At 50.0% G+C, this 22,595-nt stretch overlaps 1 protein-coding gene across 6 annotated transcripts; it reads left to right on the forward strand.

Moving 5' to 3' along the window:
- Positions 1–1,487: 1,487 nt before the first annotated feature.
- ARHGDIA (Rho GDP dissociation inhibitor alpha) lies at positions 1,488–22,218 on the forward strand. Of its 6 annotated transcripts, none has more exons than XM_073311286.2 (6): positions 1,488–1,627; positions 17,086–17,296; positions 17,837–17,920; positions 19,070–19,146; positions 19,332–19,395; positions 20,383–22,218. In XM_073311286.2, the coding sequence occupies exons 2-6, from the start codon at positions 17,107–17,109 to the stop codon at positions 20,580–20,582; spliced, it is 615 nt and encodes a 204-aa protein (XP_073167387.1). In that variant the 5' UTR covers positions 1,488–1,627; positions 17,086–17,106; the 3' UTR covers positions 20,583–22,218. The 6 variants fall into 6 exon arrangements, with proteins under 6 accessions (XP_073167387.1, XP_073167383.1, XP_073167384.1 ...); XM_073311282.1 differs by lacking the exon at positions 1,488–1,627 and adding an exon at positions 1,789–1,876; XM_073311283.2 differs by lacking the exon at positions 1,488–1,627 and adding an exon at positions 2,347–3,249.
- The last annotated feature ends 377 nt before the right edge of the window (positions 22,219–22,595 follow it).

Below are 22,595 nucleotides of genomic sequence, written 5' to 3' on the forward strand. Positions count from 1 at the left end.
TAGAAACTTCTATGCTTAAACTCTGTACTGTTTTCTTTTTATTTCAACATCATCTTAATAAAATTATTAAATCTGTACTCAGGCATGGGCACCCAGGTTTGCCAAGCCTGCCTCTGAGCATCCACACTGCAGAATTGCACAACTCCTACCAGTGCAGCTGCATCCATACTGGTACTTCAGTTAGCTGGATTTGGCACTAGGATTTCTGTAAGTGCATTGCAGGGTACTTAGTGTCAGTGGACCCGCTCTAGGAATTGTTTTGCAATGTATTGTGGGAGAACTTGGGCCTGTCTCTTGGGCCTCTGTGCAGAAGTGTTCTTAGCCTACCAGCATATTTAATGGTGGCACTTCCAGCTCGGCATGCTCTTCAGTTGTCTGTTCCAGCTGGTGGCAAGGGATGTATGCAGCACAAGCTGTTCCCGGTTGGGGCAGGATGTGGGTAGAGGCTATGGGGCACACTGGAGGGCATTTTATCAGGGGTTTCCGAGCTGTGGAAAGTAGTGGTGCGTCATGGATATTGGATGATGGAGTGGAGACAGCTGATGCTTGCTATATTGTTGTGGATTCCCCATAGACATAGCATGCTGCAGGACAACTAGCACAAAGGTAGGATATCATCATGGGGACCTGGGATGAGCAACAGTGACTCTAGATTAACTTCCACATGAGGTAGATCTTCATGGAGCTGGGTACCTATACCTTACCTTACCCGGCCAGGTAAGCAAGCCCAGGTTCAAAGCGCATATAAGACCAGCTGTAAGGGTTGTGTAAGGGAAGTAGGGCTAAAGCCTGGGTAAGAGCCTGGGTAAGTCTGCATTTAAGACACCTGAGACAAGGATGGGGCAGTGGGAACTGGCCAGGCTCACTGCATGGGACAGACACTCCCTCCGACAAAGGGAGCGGCTCAGTGCATCCCCACAGGCAGATAATGCTGGCAAAGGCGGAACACCCCACTGAGCAGAGCCTCCTGAGGTTTCCAGCACGGGACAACGGTATTCCGGAGCTCCCCTGTTCCGGCACAGGCGACCACGGACCCCTGCTGCCTACTCAGAAAAGGGGCTTTGGGATCCCCTTCCACCCGCTCCAGGGGACTCTGGGAAGCCTCTTCACGCCCCGCGGATCCCCCACGCGAGCGGGGGCCACCCCCTGTGCGCTCCTCCCGGGCCCCGGGCTTCCCTTCCCCCGCCGGGGCAGCGGGGAGGCCGGGCGAGCTGCCTCTCGGCGGCGCCGCTCCCCGGCTCTTGCTGGCAGGGCTCGGGAAACGCAGCGAACGCGAAGCGGGGGCGTTAACTCGCTTCCCTCCGGAAGGGGAAAGGCGGCAGCTGAAAACGGACCCGGGCGGGCCGCCGAGCGCCGGGGAGGGCGGCGCTGAGGGAACCCCAGGCCGCTGCGCTCCGGCTCCGGCCCCGCGCAGCTGGCACGAGGCTGGACGGAGCCCAGGCCCCGCGCGCGGCGCGGCTCAGCTCCCGCCCCAGCGCGAGCCACGCTCCCGCCCCGCTGCCCGCCGCCGTGACGTCAGAGCGCAGGGGCTCAAGTCCAGCTTCGGTGCTTCCGGTCCCGCCCGTCAGCCCCAGGGCTTCCGCTAACAATTAAGAGGCCGGAAGTCCCCCGCTCCCAAGCCAGGAGGGTAACGGAGCCTCAGGAGACGCTCTCTCCAGCGGCCGAACTCTATCATTTCTATTGTCGGTCGCGCGCCCCTCACGCTCTCCTCCGGCCAATCAGCGCGGCGGGGCCTGCTCGGAAGTGAGGCCCTGGGCTCCGTCCTCTTAAAACCGGAAGTGACGGCAACGGCCCGGAAGTGCGGGGGCGCGCGCGGAGGCGGCTGGGCGGGTCTGGGTAGCGTTGTCACAGCAGCGCGAGGAGGCGAACGGGCCGGGTAGGGAGGGGCTGGGATGCGCGGGGCGGGCCCGAGCTGCGGCCCTTCTCGGTCTCCGGGGCGGCGGGGGCGCGGCGGCGGCGGCGGGGGGGGCCCTTCGTCGGGCCCGGGCCGGAGTCCCCTGGGGCCTGGCGCACGGTCCCCTCCGCCGCGCTGGTACCGCGCCTCGCGCCCTCAGGGGCCGGCGGTGGCACGTGCTCGGCCTGCCGCGCGCGGGGTGCGAGGCGCGCGGGGTGCGAGGCCCGCGGGGCCGCCTGTGCGTGCGCGCGCGGCGGGGGCCCGGCAGCGTGTCGGGCCCGCTGGCAGCAGGCCCCGGAGCCGCTCCCGTCACCGGCTCCTTCGGGATCGCGGCCACAGCCAGGCGCGGGCGGGGCGGCGAGCAGCCGCGGAAACGGCGCCTGTGCGCTGGAGGTCGGGAACAGAGGGCACTTCCTGGTCTCCGGATCTCTTCTCGCTGGCGTCCTGGCTAGCGTTCAAGGGAGCGGGAGGGGAGGGGCGCCTGGGCTTGCGCTGTCTCAAAAACACCTTCTTGGCTGTCCTGAAAAAACAGGAATCTAAAGTCGTCTTGGCTGTTTTGCTGGAAATCTCTTTGACAGCCCCGAGTCATGAAGTGGGTGCATCCAAAAGCCTTCCTTGAAGGAGTTGGCTTGTTGATTAATCTCTTCTTCCAGCTGTTTCTTAGCTGTGGATTAAATACCGTTTAAGAATAAAGGGAAAACCATTTCCCTTCTTGCTTAATCAGGTTTGTTTTTAGGGCATATGTAGTTTTGCAGTCATCCAGACTATTCAGTGAGAATATCAAACAGAATTCTTAATATAAGAACTGCAGAACTTTTTTCAGGGTTTTTATGTACTGTAAACTTTGTAAAGGACACTAACTAGGTGTTCTTCCGTTGTAGCTTATCTTTAGTACCTGGAGTGGAGAGAGGCTGCACAACATGAGTGTGAATTTCACCCACTTCACAGCGCAGTCCTTAGAGTCCTGATGGTGGAGTCTTTTAAAAACTGGTGCAATGATGTGGGAGGAGCAAATTAAAAGTTGTTGCTAGACTTCAGTGGGAGGAAGTCTCTGGACTGCTGAGGTGTTAGACTCAGAGCATTTGTATATGGGAAACAGCTTTATGATGGCTCATTACTGCTGTGTGCTGCTGCTCTTAAGTTCAGAGTTGAATCTGAGTGGCAACCTGCTTTTCTGAGTATCGTTTAATAAGTGCAATGAATGTTCATATCCTTGTACTTCCCAACCAGCAAAGTGCTCTCCTAGCCTCTCTCAAATGGGGTATTTTCACTGCTTGCTTTTGGATTGCTCTGGTGATGGGGAATCCGGAAGTGGTTTCCCTGTGTTGCCTTCCTGCCTTGTTAGAATGGTTAAAGTAAGTCCCGCTGTTTCTTCTGCAGTTCTAGACACAGTGCATTTCAAAGTTGGTATGCATGAAGAGTATGCGGTTTGATTGTTAAGGTACCTGATGTACCTGCTTCCACTGTGTGAAAGCCCCATCAGAAGTTGGAGGTGGGGGGAAGGAGAGGGTGATCGGGGGAAGTCCCGGACGACTGGAAAAAGGCTAATGTAGTGCCCATCTTTTAAAAAAGGGAAGAAGGAGAATCCTGGGAACTACAGGCCAGTCAGCCTCACCTCAGTCCCTAGAAAAATCATGGAGCAAGTCCTCAAGGAATCAATTCTAAAGCACTTAGAGGAGAGGAAAGTGATCAGGAACAGTCAGCATGGATTCACAAAGGGCAAGGCATGCCTGACTAAACTAATTGCCTTCTATGATGAGATAACTGGCTCTGTGGATGAGGGGAAAGCAGTGGATGTGTTGTTCCCTGACTTCAGCAAGGCTTTTGACACGGTTTCCCACAGTATTCTTGCCAGCAAGTTAAAGAATTATGGGCTGGATGAATGGACTATAAGTTGGATAGAAAGTTGGCTAGATTGTCGGGCTCAACGGGTAGTGGTCAATGGCTCCATGTCTAGTTGGCAGCCAGTATCAAGTGGCGTGCCCCAAGGGTCGGTCCTGGGCCCGGTTTTGTTCAATATCTTCATACATGATCTGGAGGATGGTGTGGATTGCACCCTCTGCAAGTTTGCAGATGACACTAAACTAGGAGGAGAGGTAGATATGCTGGAGGGTAGGGATAGGATAGAGAGGGCCCTAGACAGATTTCTTTTGGCCCAATCCTCTAATCTGATGAGGTTCAATAAGGACAAGTGCAGAGTCCTGCACTTAGGACGGAAGAATTCCATGCACCACTACAGACTAGGGACCGAATGGCTAGGCAGCAGTTCTGCAGAAAAGGACCTAGGGGTGACAGTGGACGAGAAACTGGATATGAGTCAACAGTGTGCCGTTGTTGCCAAGAAGGCCAATGGCATTTTGGGATGTATAAGTAGGGGCATTGCCAGCAGATCGAGGGACGTGATCATTCCCCTCTATTCGACATTGGTGAGGCTTCATCTGGAGTACTGTGTCCAGTTTTGGGCCCCACGCTACAAGAAGGATGTGGAGAAATTGGAAAGAGTCCAGCGAAGGGCAACAATAATGATCAGGGGACTGGAACACGTGACTTATGAGGAGAGGCTGAGGGAACTGGGATTGTTTAGTCTGCGGAAAAGAAGAATGAGGGGGGATTTGATAGCTGCTTTCAACTACCTGAAAGGAGGTTCCAAAGAGGATGGCTCTAGACTGTTCTCAGTGGTAGCAGATGACAGAACGAGGAGTAATGGTCTCAAGTTGCAGTGGGGGAGGTTTAGGTTGGATATTAGGAAAAACTTTTTCACTAGGAGGGTGGTGAAACACTGGAATGTGTTACCGAGGGAGGTGGTGGAATCTCCATCCTTAGAAGTTTTTAAGGTCAGGCTTGACAAAGCCTGGCTTTGACAAAGTCAGGCTTGACAAAGCCTGGCTGGGATGATTTAATTGGGGATTGGTCCTGCTTTGAGCAGGGGGTTGGACTAGATGACCTCCTGAGGTCCCTTCCAACCCTGATATTCTATGATCTCTTCCACAGTTTCCCAGCCTCTTTCCTAACAGCTCTGAAAATGGCAGCTTCCCTTTTTTTAAACTAAGTATATGAAACTGCAGTAGTGCTGAGCTCAGCTTAGCATAGTATAGGAAGTGCAGTGTAAGCATTCCCTACACAGTTCTGTTGCTGTTTCTCAAGCTTCACCTGCAGCACACCCTACTAATACAGCCTTGTGGCTCCCACACAACCCAGCAACCTGAAGCACGTATATTCTGGCCTAAACTACAATTATAGTCCAGAATGCTCTTCTGTGTCAGTCCTATGTTTCCCAGAGTTCTTGCAGTGCACCTCAGTCCTAATATTTAGCACCCCAGTTATTCTAGCCCTGTACTAGTTGTACCACCTATGGAACAATAGGGGCATCAAAATAAGCAGTAAGCTGCCTATTGGGCAGTCGCACTTGCGACAGGTTTACATGGTTGTGAGATATTGGCAACATGTTGCTACTACCTTAGGAAACTTGATCAGTCCCATGTGTGCCGCATTTGTTCCATTTGCAGGGCCGACTGGTGTGACAAAATTCCCATTATCAAAATCCTTCATCATTTTTTGAATGTCAGGCATTCAAAGCATGCTCATTGAAACTTAGCTGCTTTGGTTTGGGAATCTCACTTGTATGGCCAACTCATGAGTATCCAAGACCATGTTTTATGGTCAAATAATGCAAGGCATCTGTTCTCATGGTGGCCAGTACAAACAGTGTAAAGACCCAATAAAGTCGGACTTGAAAGCGTATCAGGTTGACCCCATCAGTTGGGAGGCAACAGCCCATGACAGAGCAAGGCGGTAGCAGATTTGTCATGTTGCTGTTAACCATTTGATGCAAGGTGTGTTAACATTTTATGTGAAAAATGTGAACAGCGCACAGCAAATATAAAAGCGGCTGCAATGGTCATGGACAGTCTTGTCTGTTCCACGTGTAACCAGCTTTGTGGGTTTTTCATTGGTTTGACCTTGCGTAGATCATTCACTTATAGGGTTTGTAGAATCCCCTTATGTCGACATGAGACTCCATCATCATCAGTTGTACCACACTGTGGGGTGGCATTGTAATGTTTCCAGTAGGGAAATAAGCAAAGACTCTCCAAACTTTTTGCTTTTATTCTTGTCAATATGTGCAGCTGTGGCTCATGATGAAAAGCTTGTGCATTAACTGGTGTCACTAACCAGACTGCAGCATGCTCAGAATTCAGACTGTTACCTCTGCTCAGTACAGGACTACAAGAGCTCTTAACGGGGAGCACAGCTAATTGGAGTCCTCTGCCATTGAGTGTTAACGGTTTTGACGTGACTGACTGACCGCTCCCCACTTGCTGAGCATTATCGATTGTACTTACTGCAGACCCAAACTGGGTCATCTGCAAAGAGATCATAAGAATGGTCATATTGGGTCAGACCAGTGGTCCGTCTAGCTTAGTATCCTGTCTTCCAACAGTGGCTACTCCCTCTGAAGCATCTGGGACTAAAGAGAAAAAGGCAATTTGAGTGATCCAAACCCTGTCGTCCAGTCCAACTTCTGGCAGTCAGAAGCTTCTTGGACACTTGGATCCAAACTGCAGCGTGCATGAGAGGATGGAGGGCACTTGTGGAGTCCTTTCATTATTCCTGATGACTGGGCAGTGGGTGGATTCAAAGCCCCCCAGATAAGGCGGGAATCCTGACAGTTGGAATTCTACAGTAACTTTGTGCCAGGGCATAAGAGGGGCTTTCCCTATGGGATGATCAGGCTCTAACTTTCTCTTTCTTCTGAATACTTGTGGGTATGGTCTTGGGAGCAATTCATGTGAAATGTCCTGTCAATCTACCTGCTGGTGTGATTAGTGAGTCCTTAGTTACTCTTTGCCAGGTGACGCACCCATCCATGTTGCTGCCACCATGGGTTACCATGGTGATGAGCCCAAACTCATTTCTGACCCGCAGTCTTCCTCACTGGGCATAACACATTTACCAATAACACAGGCCAACCAGAATTGTATCTCGCTTGAAGGAACCTTCTGTAAAACTCTGTTATTACTTATTTGTATTACAGTAGTGTCTAAGGGCTTTGAGCAGGGATGGGGCCACAGAACTTCTAATGTAGAGCGTGTAGAGGTCTGCTCTGTAGAGGTCTCTGTTCTGGGAATTGTTCATGTAAAAGGCAGAAATTGTGGCATGTCTTCTCACCAGCAAAGTTCTTGGGTAGCAGGGACTGATGTCCTCCCTTGCAATACTGCTAGCTCCTTGGTTGCCACATCATTAATCAGGCTGTAACTGTAGCCAGGTTGCAGTTTCTTAGGAGCCTGGGTCTCTTTCTAGTGCTCATGTCCTGCCTGCTTAACCCTGGAGGAACTAACAGTTTGTAAGTTTTGAAACAGCAGGGCTCTTGGATAGAGGGATAAAGACAGTAAGAGTTCCCTCTGCTAGGAAGAAAAAACTAGCTGGCACCTTAGAGACTAGCACATTTATTTGGGCATAAGCTTTTGTGGACTAGAACCCCCTTCATCAGGAAAGCTTATGCCCAAATAAATGTGTTAGTCTCTGAGGTGCCACAAGGACTCCTCATTGGTTTTGCTGATACAGACTAACACGGCTACCCTCTGACATCTGCTAGAAGAGTGATTCGGCCTGCTCCAGTTTCTCACAAGCATTGGTTCATCTTTTGTGATCTCCAAAGTTCTGGTTAGCATGAGGTGCATCTGAAGTCTTCTGCAACTGCATCATTTCTTGGAGCAAGACAGTCTAGAGCCTGACTCTTCCAGAAGTAGTAGAGTCTAGGAGTTCTCTTCCCACTCAGAAGTGGCTTTAGCCAGCAACAGGCACGTGCTACCCTGTTCTAGATAATCGGAATCTCTCAGGAGCTTGGAGGCTCTTTAGCTCTGTTACAGATCAAGTTTGGTGAGAGACCCTGGAAGGTCCTGCCAGAACTGGCTTGAGGTTCTTCAGTACTGTAGACTCTTGTTAGGTGACATCATGGTAAATGGTGATCTGTCTGTAGTTAAATATGTGCCTGGTTTGAACTTGCAGTTGAAAATTGCAACTTGGGAGAGTCCGAAGGAAGGTGATCAGAGATGAGATGCTAGGCTGGCGGGAGGGAATCCGGTGTTCAGGACAATGGCAGTGACCAGGAGTATGGAAAGGATTCTCAGACCAGGAAGAAAATGACAGTCCATGTAAGGCAACGGTCACGTTGTAGGTGCATTACACCAGCTGTAGGACAGAAGGTTCTAATAGTGAGCATTTCCTAAGCAGCTAGGATCTGAAGGTGCCTGAGAAGGGAGTTTCCCTGCAGTAATGCCTGAGGTTTGACCTTTGATCTGTCGCACACTATCAGTTATCACATCAGGACATTAGTCATTTTATTGGTTAAATGGAGCTCTAGTCCTTAGAAGAAGGAATTGGGGGGATGGGGGAAGGGACCCGCTGCCTCTTCTGCAGGAGGTCCTATGCCTGCTGAAGATGTTAGGCCTGTGCGCCTGATGGTATGGGACTTGTGAGCATAGGCCATAGGGTGTCTCTGGGAAGTTCAGTTACAATTGATGCCTTGTTTTTGGTTTGCCTAGCAATCTCACCCAGAAATGAACAGCAAAGTGCCAGTTACCCTAAGGCCCCCTCTATCCTACTAACCCTGAACTGTGGTAAATGGCTTCTCCCTGCAACCCAAAGGAAGAGGTCAAGGGCCTTGGGAAAAGCTTTGTGTGCCCGGAAGTCTCCTTCCTTTCTGGCTTGGTGCCTTTCCTGAAGAAGCAGCTGAGGAATTGTGACCTCAGGCTTGTGCTTTTTAGCATAGTCCATTTCTTCTGAGGAGAGATGAGCCCTATCCTGAGCTGCTGGGTGTAACAGCCCTGACCTCCCAGGTGACTGACGGGCGGGGGTTTGCTTTTCCCACCTGTTGTCTGTAGCAGCTTTTCATGGCCTTCAAAATTCTCTAGTTTATCAGTGTGAGAGGAAGGGAAAGGGCTGGTTCCTGTGTGGCTAATGGAGGACTGCAATGGTCCTTAAAGTATCCAGGTTCGTCCAGGCGCTCTGGTGTCCCCGTCCATCCATGCCAATGGGCCTAATGCTTGGGAAGATGGTGCTGATGGAGACTAGGTGCTGCTAGGGGAGGGGAAAACACAAGACACCCCAGCTGCTTTGTTGGGGGGTGAGCAAATGGGACACAGCCCCATGCTTGGGTGCAGACAGAGGCCTGTTGAACTGATTTCCTGCTCTGACCAATGCAAGATTGCAGCTGGTCGTGGTGATGGCAGCAGCAGCTCTTCAGTAGTGTCCGAAGCCTGTGGACACACCCGTGCAGAGCCAAGCCAGCTTCCGGAGCTGAGTGGAGGACTGGGTGGAGCTGCATTCTAGCACTGTGCTGGCCTGCTGTGTTTTGTGTTGAACTTATGACAACTTTCCAGCGTCCAGCACTGGCCTGAGTGCAGGTAGTGAATGGCCTTAGAAAGGCACTCTAACTGGCCCTCTTTAACAAGTGTCCGCAGGGGAGTTCACTTCTGGATTCAAGTTCTGCCTTTGGATAGCTTGGCTCCTTTTACTCTGACTTGAGGTTTAATTAGTGATTAATTATGACAACTCAAAGTGGAGGCTTCCCTTCCTCTGGTATGAGGGGAATATTTGGAGTTTGGGAGCAAATGGCTGCATCATCCACCAAGGAAAAACAGGAGACTCTCCCTCTGCAGTAAGAAGAAAAGGAGGACTTGTGGCATTTTAGAGACTAACCAATTTATTTGAGCATAAGCTTTCGTGAGCTACAGCTCACTTCATCGGATGCTGATAAAAACTTGTGATGGAGTGGTAAATGGGGAAAGGGCAGTCCTACAGAGTGATTTAGATCTGTGGTTCTCAACCGGGGGTACGCACAGGTCTTCCAGGGGGTACTAAACTCATCTAGACAGTTGCCTTGTTTTACAACAGGCTACATAAAAAGCCCTAGTGAAGTCAGCGCACGCTACAATTTCATACAATGAGTTGTTTATACTGCTCTATATATTATACGCTGAAATGTAAGTACAATATTTATGTTCCAACTGATTTATAATTCTATGGTAAAAATGAAGAAGGAAGCAATTTTTCAGTAGTAGTGGGCTACGACACTTTTGTATTTTTGACTGATTTTGTAAGCAAGTAGTTTTTAAGTGAGGTGAAACTTGGGGGTACATAAGACAAATCGGACTCGTGAAAGGGGTACAGTAGTCTGAAAGATTGAGAGCCACTGATCTGGATCACTTGATAAGCTGGGCCCCTTCAAAGAAAGCTCATTGATGCACCAAATAAAAGGTGCGACATCTAGAACAAAAAATGTAGGTCATACCTGTAAAATTCGGTACTATATCTTGGAAAGCACTGACTCTGAAAAGAATTTAGGGGTCAGAGTGGACAAGTTCCCAGGGTCATGCTGCAGCAAAGAGCTAATGTAACCCTGGGTTGTCTAAATGTGGCTCTAGGAAGAAGAATAAAGGAGTTGGAGGCGCAAGTGGTGTTCTCGTCCATCCTCCCCGTGGAAGGAAAAGGCCTAGGTAGGGAGCGTCGAATCGTGGAAGTCAACGAATGGCTACGCAGATGGTGTCGGAGAGAAGGCTTTGGTTTCTTTGACCATGGGATGGTGTTCCATGAAGGAGGAGTGCTGGGTAGAGACGGGCTCCATCTTACGAAGAGAGGGAAGAGCATCTTTGCCAGCAGGCTGGCTAACCTAGTGAGGAGGGCTTTAAACTAGGTTCACCGGGGGAAGGAGACCAAAGCCCTGAGGTAAGTGGGAAAGCGGGATACTGGGAGGAAGCACAGGCAGCAATGTCTGTGAGGGGAGGGCTCCTGCCTCATACTGGCAATGAGGGGCGATCAACAGGTTATCTCAAGTGCTTATATACAAATGCACAAAGCCTTGGAAACAAGCAGGGAGAACTGGAGGTCCTGGTGATGTCAAGGAACTATGACGTGATCGGAATAACAGAGACTTGGTGGGATAACTCGTATGACTGGAGTACTGTCATGGATGGTTATAAACTGTTCAGGAAGGACAGGCAGGGCAGAAAAGGTGGGGGAGTAGCACTGTATGTAAGGGAGCAGTATGACTGCTCAGAGCTCCGGTACGAAACTGCAGAAAAACCTGAGTGTCTCTGGATTAAGTTTAGAAGTGTGTGCAACAAGAGTGATGTAGTGGTGGGAGTCTGCTATAGACCACCGGACCAGGTGGATGAGGCTTTCTTCCGGCAGCTCACGGAAGCTACTAGATCGCATGCCCTGATTCTCATGGGTGACTTTAATTTTCCTGATATCTGCTGGGAGAGCAATACAGCGGTGCATAGACAATCCAGGAAGTTTTTGGAAAGCGTAGGGGACAATTTCCTGGCGCAAGTGCTAGAGGAGCCAACTAGGGGGGGTGCTTTTCTTGACCTGCTGCTCACAAACCGGGTAGAATTAGTGGGGGAAGCAAAAGTGGATGGGAATCTGGGAGGCAGTGACCATGAGTTGGTTGAGTTCAGGATCCTGACGCAGGGAACAAAGGTAAGCAGCAGGATACGGACCCTGGACTTCAGGAAAGCAGACTTCGACTCCCTCAGGGAACGGATGGCCAGGATCCCCTGGGGGACTAACTTGAAGGGGAAAGGAGTCCAGGAGAGCTGGCTGTATTTCAAGGAATCCCTGTTGAGGTTACAGGGACAAACCATCCCGATGAGTCGAAAGAATAGTAAATATGGCAGGCGACCAACTTGGCTTAATGGTGAAATCCTAGCGGATCTTAAACATAAAAAAGAAGCTTACAAGAAGTGGAAGGTTGGACATATGACCAGGGAAGAGTATAAAAATATTGCTCGGGCATGTAGGAATGTTATCAGGAGGGCCAAATCGCACCTGGAGCTGCAGCTAGCCAGAGATGTCAAGAGTAACAAGGGTTTCTTCAGGTATGTTGGCAACAAGAAGAAAGCCAAGGAATGTGTGGGCCCCTTACTGAATGAGGGAGGCAACCTAGTGACAGAGGATGTGGAAAAAGCTAATGTACTCAATGCTTTTTTTGCCTCTGTTTTCACTAACAAGGTCAGCTCCCAGACTGCTGCGCTGGGCATCACAAAATGGGGAAGAGATGGCCAGCCCTCTGTGGAGATAGAGGCGGTTAGGGACTATTTAGAAAAGCTGGACGTGCACAAGTCCATGGGGCCGGACGAGTTGCATCCGAGAGTGCTGAAGAAATTGGCGGCTGTGATTGCAGAGCCACTGGCCATTATCTTTGAAAACTCGTGGCGAACCGGGGAAGTCCCGGATGACTGGAAAAAGGCTAATGTAGTGCCAATCTTTAAAAAAGGGAAGAAGGAAGATCCTGGGAACTACAGGCCAGTCAGCCTCACCTCAGTTCCTGGAAAAATCATGGAGCAGGTCCTCAAAGAATCAATCCTGAAGCACTTGCATGAGAGGAAAGTGATCAGGAACAGCCAGCATGGATTCACCAAGGGAAGGTCATGCCTGACTAATCTAATCACCTTTTATGATGAGATTACTGGTTCTGTGGATGAAGGGAAAGCAGTGGATGTATTGTTTCTTGACTTTAGCAAAGCTTTTGACACGGTCTCCCATAGTATTCTTGTCACCAAGTTAAGGAAGTATGGGCTGGATGAATGCACTATAAGGTGGGTAGAAAGCTGGCTAGATTGTCGGGCTCAACGGGTAGTGATCAATGGCTCCATGTCTAGTTGGCAGCCGGTATCAAGTGGAGTGCCCCAAGGGTCGGTCCTGGGGCCGGTTTTATTCAATATCTTCATAAATGATCTGGAGGATGGTGTGGATTGCACTCTCAGCAAATTTGCGGATGATACTAAACTGGGAGGAGTGGTAGATACGCTGGAGGGGAGGGATAGGATACAGAAGGACCTAGACCAATTGGAAGATTGGGCCAAAAGGAATCTGATGAGGTTCAATAAGGATAAGTGCAGGGTCCTGCACTTAGGACGTAAGAACCCAATGCACAGCTACAGACTAGGGACCGAATGGCTAGGCAGCAGTTCTGCGGAAAAGGACCTAGGGGTGACAGTGGACGAGAAGCTGGATATGAGTCAGCAGTGTGCCCTTGTTGCCAAGAAGGCCAATGGCATTTTGGGATGTATAAGTAGGGGCATAGCGAGCAGATCGAGGGACGTGATCGTTCCCCTCTATTCGACATTGGTGAGGCCTCATCTGGAGTACTGTGTCCAGTTTTGGGCCCCACACTTCAAGAAGGATGTGGATAAATTGGAGAGAGTCCAGCGAAGGGCAACAAAAATGATTAGGGGACTGGAACACATGAGTTATGAGGAGAGGCTGAGGGAGCTGGGATTGTTTAGCCTGCAGAAGAGAAGAATGAGGGGGGATTTGATAGCTGCTTTCAACTACCTGAAAGGGGGTTCCAAAGAGGATGGCTCTAGACTGTTCTCAATGGTAGCAGATGACAGAACGAGGAGTAATGGTCTCAAGTTGCAGTGGGGGAGGTTTAGATTGGATATTAGGAAAAACTTTTTCACTAAGAGGGTGGTGAAACACTGGAATGCGTTACCTAGGGAGGTGGTAGAATCTCCTTCCTTAGAGGTTTTTAAGGTCAGGCTTGACAAAGCCCTGGCTGGGATGATTTAACTGGGAACTGGTCCTGCTTTGAGCAGGGGGTTGGACTAGATGACCTTCTGGGGTCCCTTCCAACCCTGATATTCTATGATTCTATGATTCTATGAAATCAGGAGTAGTGAGTCGGAATGAGGAGGTGGTTTTTACCTCAAACTGATTGTAGTGTGTACGATTCTGGAGTCAACATTTTTTGAAAACCTGGAGAGGGTGCAGAAAGAAGCCACAAAAAATATAAGGGGTGGAGAAAATGCCTTGGAGTGAGACCAGTCTGCTTAGTTTATCCAGAAAGGTGTGGTGTGTAAATATCTTGATGGAGAGAAAATACCAGCTACTAAAGGTCTCTTTAGTCTAGCAGAGAAAGGCAGAACAAGAATCGATTGCTGGAAACTGAAGCCAGACAAACTAGAAATAAGGCAGTTTTTTAACAATGAGGTTGATTAACTATTGGAAGGTTAACCAGTGGAAATGGTGGATTTCATCTCTGGTCTTCAAATCCAGATTTAGATGGATGCCTTTCTAAAAGATGCATCAGCCAAACATATTATTGGGCTCAGTACTGGGGTAACAGGTGAAATGTGATATACCAGAGATAAGATATCTTCCCACTGAATTCATAGATTAAGGCCAGAAGGGACAGTAGGTCATCTAGTCTGAAGAGGCCCTCTACAATGGTGCAGTGGCAGCAGAAGCATCTGCCCAGCAGCTGGGTCAGTGCTGCCAGTTGTGGAATATCAAGTGCAGACTGGCCATGGAAAGTTTTCTTGTTCACCCCCAAGAGCCGCCTGCTTCCCATCCATCCCTGGGTTAGAAAACCTGTGTAAGAATAATCCTGAATGCTTTTGCTGTTCTCTCCTTGCCTTGTGATGTGATCCTGAAGCTTTTCTCAATACCAAATGCATCACAGCCACCCTGTCAAGATGCTAGAAAAGCAACTCCATCCTCAATAGAGGAAGCTGCTCCATGCTTGATTCATGCTTTCCTGTGGCTAGCCAGAGTAGGCAGAAAATCTCTACCTCAAGTCTGTATGTGTTGCGTGAGCACCCTAATGTGCTGACTGAGAGCACACTGAAACTGCCAGCCCAAAAAGCTAGTTCCTGGGAGCTTTGGCCAGCTCATCAGAAATGCACAGCTCTCTTCCCAGGTGGAGATTCTGTGCTTGTGCCATGCTTGGGTTTGTAGTCTCTTTGGTTGATTTGCAGGCTACGTGAACAGCCATACTTGGACCCAAGAGCCCTGGCAGCTAGAACTTTCTCTTGTCTATTTTGATGGTCCTGCTAGGGCTGTTTCTCTCATATATCAGAGAGTTTGTGGAGAACATCACAAAATGGAGCAGAACTGGTCCCTCAGTCTTATTCCCAAACAAGACTTGCATAAAAGTCCTGGTTGAATGTTTCACTGGAGTCCATCTAGCACCCCCACACGCTTCCATTGGTCCTGCTTTTGAGCAGGGGGTTGAACTAGATGACCTCCTGAGGTCCCTTCCAACCCTGATATTCTATGATTCCTTTACTAAAACCTCCTCCCAAAGGAGTCTGGAAATGAACGGGTCCAGCCAGGTCCCCACTCTCCATCTGACTCACTCTATACCTGACCTTGACGTATCTCTTTCTAGAATGCAATATATGCTGTTGTCACTCGCATGTATAAGATGTGTAGTAGAAGAAACTAATTGATATATAATCCCAGGGTGTGTGTCATGTCTGAGTTCTGGGAACTTTTTCCTTAGGCTGATCTATTGGGGGAGTAGAAATGAAATAATTGATCTTTGGTTATGAAACGTGCTGATTAGAAGGTTCATAGATTTTTAAGATCTGAAGGGACCGTTATGATCTAGCCTGACATAGGCCAGAAAATCTCACCCAGTAACGTCTGCATAAAGCCCAGAATTTGTTTGAGCTATAGCATATCTTTCAAAAAATAAAATAAAATACTGATTTTAAGACTTCGAATGAGTAAGAATCCTCTTCATCTCTAGCTGAGTTTTCCCAGTGGCTAATTCCTTCACTGTTAAATTGTGCTTTGTTTCTCACCTGAATTTGTCTAGCTTCAAGCACCAACCATTGGGTATCTGTGTAGAGGTGTGGTAGGTGTATATGGTCCTTACAAGTTTGTATTTAACTGTATTGAGTATGGAGTATTTTTGTATTTTTGTAGTATACGTGATGCAGTATATTGGAATGGCTCCCTTGAATAATGAACAGGATTTTATAATTGTCTTATCTGTTTTGACCTCTGCATCTATATATGCAAAATTTTAGGAGGCAAAATGGTGAATGGGAGTAATGAAGGATTTAGGGTATGTCTACACCACCGCAGTACAGCTATGATGCTGCAGTTGTCCTGTAATATTGACAGAAGGGGTTTTTCCATTGATATATTTAACCAGCCTCTCCAAGAGGTGGTGGCTAGGCTGGCCTGGCTGAGTCTACGCTGAGGGTGAGGTTGATCTTAATCACACTGCACAGGGAACAGCATTTTTCACAGCCTGAATAGCGAGTCCGATCTAAGTGTAGACCCGGCTAAAGGCTGGGGAAATGGCTGGATCCCTTCATTGCTTGTTTGTAAAGGGTGATACTTCTGGAGTGTTTGAAGCTTCCCTGTAGTGGGCTCCCCAACTGCAAACAGTCATGGGTTTTCAAAGTCTTCACCATTGACTTTAAACTCTTCTGATATTTTTCTGAGGGAAAACCTTGCCTTGGATGATGTGGCCTGTGAGGCTTGAGACGGGGCTTGTAGGGTAGGAGTGGAGAATGGCTTTTATAATGGGAATGGAGCTTCACCCTTAACGATGGCTACTCCACACACCACTACCTATTGCCTGTTCAGAAAGTGGCTGGAGACTTGCACCACTGAGCTAAGTTAGTACAAATGCTATTAATCAGATAGCTGCTGCTTTTCATTGGCCTTGCCTTGGCTCAGACCTTTGGAAAGGACTGAGTGTGAGATCAGCCAAGGCAGGTGCCTTTTCCCAGCAATTTGGGGACAGACAGTGCCCCTTTTAAAACAGACTGATCCAGTTGCATTTTGAGCTACAGGCCTGTTGATCATTGCTGAGGCCTCTGGGACTTGGGCCAACAATGGAGCGAACATCTCTTCTTAGATAGACTTGAGTGCTGTAGGGAAGCAGACTGTAACAAAGGCCCCAGATCTACTCTTTGGGTTTCTCCACTCTGCTGTTCTTGTGTGCAAAGGGTTTATCTAATCACACTTCTCGAAAAGTTATCTTTTGTCCTGGCAATTTGACAAACAAAATGCAGAGATTGAAGTCTCCCCACCCCCTGGTGCAGTTGGGAGTCCAAGGGTTAACCAAAGATTCTGCACCTGCTTGCCAGACTCTGACTCGGGCACTTGTAAGAGGGCACACACTGTAGAGAACTAGGTAGTTGTCTCAGGGGGTAGGGTAGGACATTCCCAGAACACCAAGACCTCCCAAAGGCTTTTGGGAACAAGGGTGCATTGAACTGACCCCTCCGAAAGCTGGAGTTACTGGCCAACTATTTGTGGGGAACCCTGCTGTGGCCAAGGAAGGAATGAGGTATCTATTGAGGAGCCCTGCAGGACTTCTCAGCAGTGCGGGAAACAGCTGCATCAGGCCACTGATTCCATTTCCCATTCTCCCCTCCTAGGTGTAACTCACGTGTGTAAAGATGGCAGAGCAGGAGCCGACCGCAGAGCAGCTGGCCCAGATTGCAGCAGAGAACGAGGAAGATGAACACTCTGTCAACTACAAACCACCTGCCCAGAAAAGCATCCAAGAGATCCAGGAGCTGGACAAGGATGATGAGAGCCTGCGCAAATACAAGGAGGCTCTGCTGGGTTCTGTGAACGTAGCTACTGGTGAGTCCTGGTGTCATCTCGGAGCATGTGGTTCTATCTGTGCAGACATTAAACAGCTACAATAGCCAAGACCCCTTCTCTACACCTTTAACTGCTTCAGGCAGACACTAAGAACTCTCCTACCCTCCTCCCAGATCTCTTCATACATGCTGCTGAAAGCCCAGCTTTAACTCGAGGATGCAAATGATCAGTTGGGAGTAACCCTCCAATATGAGCGCTGCTAGCTGTCTGGTCTGCCAGTCTTTACCTGGCTAGCTCAAGTCAGTCATTGGTCCTTTGAATAAAGCTTGAGAGTCGATATCTTCTGGGATGTTCCTTCTGAATGGAAGATTCTGAGACTTCTTTCTGCCCTGAGTATAAAACAAGGGGAACCCTGGATCTCTGCTCCAGGCAGGCCCATTCTTTCTAGTTCTTATGTGCTCCTTTGCGTTTCCAGGAACTGAGTGAAGGGAGAGAGCAGGATGTAGATGGGCTGGGCCTTGGGGTGGGGATGTCATTAGCACTTTTAGGACTTGTCTAACAGCCTCTTCTTCGTCTTAGACCCCAGCACTCCTAACGTGGTCGTGACCAAACTGACACTGGTCTGTGCCACTGCCCCTGGGCCTCTGGACCTGGACCTGACAGGTAAGCAGGAGATGGGCACTGCGTTCTGCCTTCTGAGGGGGACAGGCCTTGGCTAGCTCAGTGCAGACAGTCAGGAGCCCTGGTGGGGGCCAGGCTAGGGCCACTGTCCATTCTGGCCTGGAGCCCAGAGGTGGAAGTGACCTGTATTTCCAAACATAACTTGCAGGGGGCCAGGCTCCTGTGAGTTTAGGGCTTCCAGCCTGGTGGTCAGTACTGCAGCCTCTCTGCTTCCTGTACCTGAACTGCAGTGTGAAGGGCCCCAGCACAGTGCCTTTGGACTCCTGTTGGTTGTGCACTTAGATGCCAGCAGCTGGAGGAGCCCAGGAGCCACTTGGCAAGCGCTGGCTCACTGCTTTTCTAAAGATAGGAAACCCACAGACCTAATCCTGCCATAACTCCTCATTCCTCCCACCAAACTCAGCTCAGGCCATGGGGGGGCAGGACTGAGCCCTACGCCAAATGAAGTATTCCAAATGGCTCCACAAACAAGTTACTGTTGCCAGAACTTTTTTAAAAATACTGCCCCAAAATAAGCGGTTGAATGAAAGGCTTCTCTGGGTTCTAATCCATGAGGAATGTTGCACCAGCCTCCTCTAGTGGCATGAGGCTGGAATCCTGATAATGAGCCCAGAGGTCCCACTAGGATACCTGATTTTTAGTCAAGCAAGGTCTCCAGGTACTCCATTTGAGGATCACGTTTCTTCCTGCTGATTCTGGGAAGAGGAGCTTGGTGTTGAGTCTCCTTAAGAGAGCTAGTCATTCTGAAATTGAGCCATATCCTCTGGTGTGGATAGATGGATTCCTTAGGGCTTGCATGGACTAACTTAGAAATGGTGGTAGCTTCCAGCATGGGTGGGTGCGAGGTGGCGAGGTCTCTAAACAGGGACACCCATGAGTAAATCACATTTCTCTTCCTTGTTGGGACTCTCTTGCCGCACTGGGCTTTGTGCACTCTTCTGTGGAAACCAAAGGAGTTAATGCAGGAGCTGGGGCGAGGGAGGACCCGACACATAGGAAGGGACACTTCCCCTGCCTGCAGCCTCGCACTTTATATTCCAATAGCTCCAGTCTCTGGTACAGGGCCCACCCCAAATGCATCCCACAGCACAGTCCCTAGGGAGTCTGAGCAAACTTCTCCCTTCTCTGTAGGGGATCTGGAAAGCTACAAGAAGCAGTCGTTTGTGCTGAAGGAGGCTGTGGAGTATCGGATAAAAATCTCCTTCCGGGTAAGAACTTTTGAGGAGTCACTGGCCCAAGCCTGTCTGTATACTCCAGGCATACAGCAACCAGACATCCCAAAAGAGGGAGGTCACCAATCCCAAGGAATGCATTGGGAGACAGGCCCATGCCCTGCCCTGGATATGAGGAGGGCTGTGGCCGCTCTGCTGTGAGGTCTTGTTTATCTCTGCAGGTGAACAAGGAGATCGTGTCGGGGCTGAAGTACATTCAGCACACGTTCAGGAAAGGAGTGAAAAGTAAGTGCTTCCATTGTTCCAGACGTTGCTTTGCAAGGGGGGTCTCCCAGCCAGCCCAACTACAGTGAGATGCATGTGCCACCCCACTCTCCAGCTGGCTCTGGCATGGTGGGAGGAGACTCTTTACTTCAGAGCAGAGGGTCTCAACCTTTTCCTTGCTGAGGCCCCCTTCAACGTGCTACAAAAACACCAGGCCCTGGTGGGGAGTGCAGGGGAGCATGGGGCTCCAGGCTTGTGGGGGGGGGCCCTTGGGCATAGGCATAGTTTTTATTTCTATTTGGGAGGTGAGTGCAAGGCCTGGCAGGGCTCGAGCCAGCTCTGCACAGCAGGGTCCAGGGAGGAAGTGCCACCTCCACCCCATGACTCACTCAGGAGGCCACCTAGCCTGTCTGGGCTGTTGGGGAACGCAACCAAAAAATATAACTCAAAGGAGGGGAATCAGTTCAAAAGTCTGAACACCGCTCAGGGTGCAGGGACGGGGAAACTAGGGGCTGTGTGCAGGGGCTCAGAGCACAGAGTTTCAGCCATGGGGCTCCGCAGCCCCCCTGAAAGGGTTCGTGGGCCCCCCCTGGTTGAGAACCACTGCTCTAGAAGGCCTCCTCATGTGCACCTTTGGCTCAGCACTGGGGGTGGGAAACCTCCTTCAGGCTCTGCAGCAGTACAAGGGCCTGCCTGATGTCAGTGGCTCCGGCTGCATTTGAGCTGATCGGCCTTGAGTGAAGCAAAACTTAGTGCTGAATGAACAGCAGCTTCTTCCCCTCCTGTTGCTTGGCCTGCAGCATGGGGTGGGCAGGTGTCCGTCCCCAGGTGGAAGGGGCTCAGAGCTAGCATCGAGTAGCTGAATTTCCTAGCTCTGAGCCCAGCCGTGTGCCTTCTGTGGGGAGATGGCATGGCAGTCGGGAGGGGCTAGAATCTGTTCATGCTCTTCAGCCTCAGCACCAGCTCTGGCGGCTCATTCTTTTCCACCCCACCCCTGTCTCCTTCCAGTTGACAAGACTGACTACATGGTTGGGAGCTATGGGCCCCGAGCAGAGGAGTATGAGTTCCTGACCCCCATGGAGGAAGCCCCCAAGGGTATACTGGCCCGGGGCAGCTACAACATCAAATCCAAATTCACAGATGATGATAAGACTGACCATCTGTCCTGGGAGTGGAACCTGACCATCAAGAAGGAGTGGAAGGAGTAGCCCTTCCACAGGCCAATCCCCAGAGAAAGAGTTAGCCAGGCAGTGGCTACAGTAGAAATCCCACCCTGTACCAAAGTGCTGACATTGGAACCCCACCTTCCCTTCCCATTTTTTAAGTCAACAAGAAGAGCGCTCAGCTCAGTAACCCTTCCCCTTCCCTCCCCCCAGAGAATCACTGAATGGAGCTGACCAAACCATGCTGTCTGCATCTGACCTCCAGCTGCCTGCCTCAGGGGCATCTGTCCCCAGGCCTCTCCACCATGCACAGAAGTGGGAGTGCTTCCTGCCCTCCCCAGGGCCCTGATCAGGGTCTTGTCCCATTGCTGCATCTGACCTTTCTTCATTGGAATAAACCACAGGCAGGTGCTGAAGGAGAGGGACTCTGCAAGCTGCTTCCCACACAAAGGGGGCTTTTCCTAGTGCTCCTGCCCATGGGGTGGTGCCTCATTTTGGGGGCTGAGGAATTGTGATGCCAGGCAGCTGCTGAACCCTTCTGTAGGCTAAAATCATGTCTGTGGCCTGCCCCTCCCCTCCAGCCAGTGTCTTGAACACTGGCTGGCAGCTTCATTTGTGGCTATTTCCTGTAACCATGATGCCTTAATGTGTGTAACATACATTCTCTAGGAAGGGGCCCTGATCTTGTTAGCTCCCACCCCATAGGTTTGTTAGCATGCCGCCCTCTCACCTCAGTCACTCTCATTGAATTGGCTCATTAGAAACGAGTCACAACTAGCTTTGCTGCTGGCCCATTCTCCTGAGCCTGCTGGCCTGAGAGGAGAAGAGCTTGTGGCATCCTGTGCTGCTCCCAGCCCACGCAGAGCCATCCCTGGGGATGTCCAGAGAAAGCTGTCTGGTGGAACACTCCCACTTTCTGCTATGGAGGTGTTGGCCCTGTTAGTGTAGATCTCAACAGCCCGGTGCCTTCCTGTGTCTGCCCCAGCATCTTTACTGTGGTGGGTCCGGGAGTCATGAGTGCTGCTGTCACCTCCGAATTATTTCATTGGAGCCATTTTTGGCTGTAAAGCACTGAAATGCCAGGGCAGCTCCTGCCCCTTCTCTTGGTTTGGTTTTCGACTGGGGGATAAATCTGTTCAGTTCTGCAGCTGCTTTCACAACTTGGTCAGAACAAAGAGCTTGCAATGGACAAATATTCAAGAGCAATTAATGCCTTATGTATCAGTTCTGCCTTTGAAATCTCGTGCCTGGCCTGTCAGTATTTATTGCCTTGACAAGTAGACTCCATGTCCCCAGAGCAGTCCCTCTTTCCCTTGCATCCTCACAGCACTGCAGCCTGGCATCCCTAACACCCACACTGGCCTGGTAGTTGGGGGGCAGGAACTCTCTAGGACCCTCTAGCTACTGGACAAGCATGTTCCAGCTCTGCAGCCATCTTCTCTGGTTGCTTTGATAACACTGATGTTGTACCAGAACTGGGACCAAATGTGTGTGGTTTTCCTGTAGCTACGTTTCCTGCCCCAACTCTTCCTCTCCCTCTCCTCCTCCCCCTGCCCTTTAGAGAGATTTTTGTTAATTTGATTTGGTGCATTTTGTCTGTAAATCTTAGACCCAGATTAACAGATTTGGAATCATCATCTGCTTCCCCTTTTATGACCGTTAAATAAAATCTTCAAACTGACCATGCGCTGTCCCTTTGAATCCTCTTACTCTTCTTCCAGGTCTCCAGAAGGTAAGTGGCCTGTAAGAGGGGGACATCACTAGGACCCCAAATTCACTAATTCCTTGTACACCAGCAGGTGCTGGGAAGGGCTTTTCCCCAGTGATCTTGGGAGGTGGTGGGAACAAAGATTGGGAAGGTGCTTCCCTAGGACTGTTTTCAGAGTAGTAGCCGTGTTAGTCTGTATTCACAAAAAGAAAAGGAGGACTTGTGGCACCTTAGAGACTAACCAATTTATCTGAGCATAAGCTTTCGTGAGCTACAGCTCACTTCATCAGATGCAGCTTCTCCCTTAACACTGTCCCCTTCACTGCTATTGCAAAGGTTTGTATGTAAAG

This window comes from Lepidochelys kempii, chromosome 14 (assembly GCF_965140285.1).
Source record: "Lepidochelys kempii isolate rLepKem1 chromosome 14, rLepKem1.hap1, whole genome shotgun sequence".
NCBI classification, from domain to species: domain Eukaryota; kingdom Metazoa; phylum Chordata; order Testudines; family Cheloniidae; genus Lepidochelys; species Lepidochelys kempii.

Coding starts and splice junctions, on each gene's coding strand:
- ARHGDIA (XM_073311286.2), top strand. CDS start 17,107: ATGGCAGAGCAGGAGCCGACCGCAGAGCAGCTGGCCCAGATTGCAGCA. Junction 17,921..19,069: donor TCTGGACCTGGACCTGACAG/GTAAGCAGGAGA, acceptor CCTTCTCTGTAG/GGGATCTGGAAAGCTACAAG. Junction 19,396..20,382: donor GTTCAGGAAAGGAGTGAAAA/GTAAGTGCTTCC, acceptor GTCTCCTTCCAG/TTGACAAGACTGACTACATG.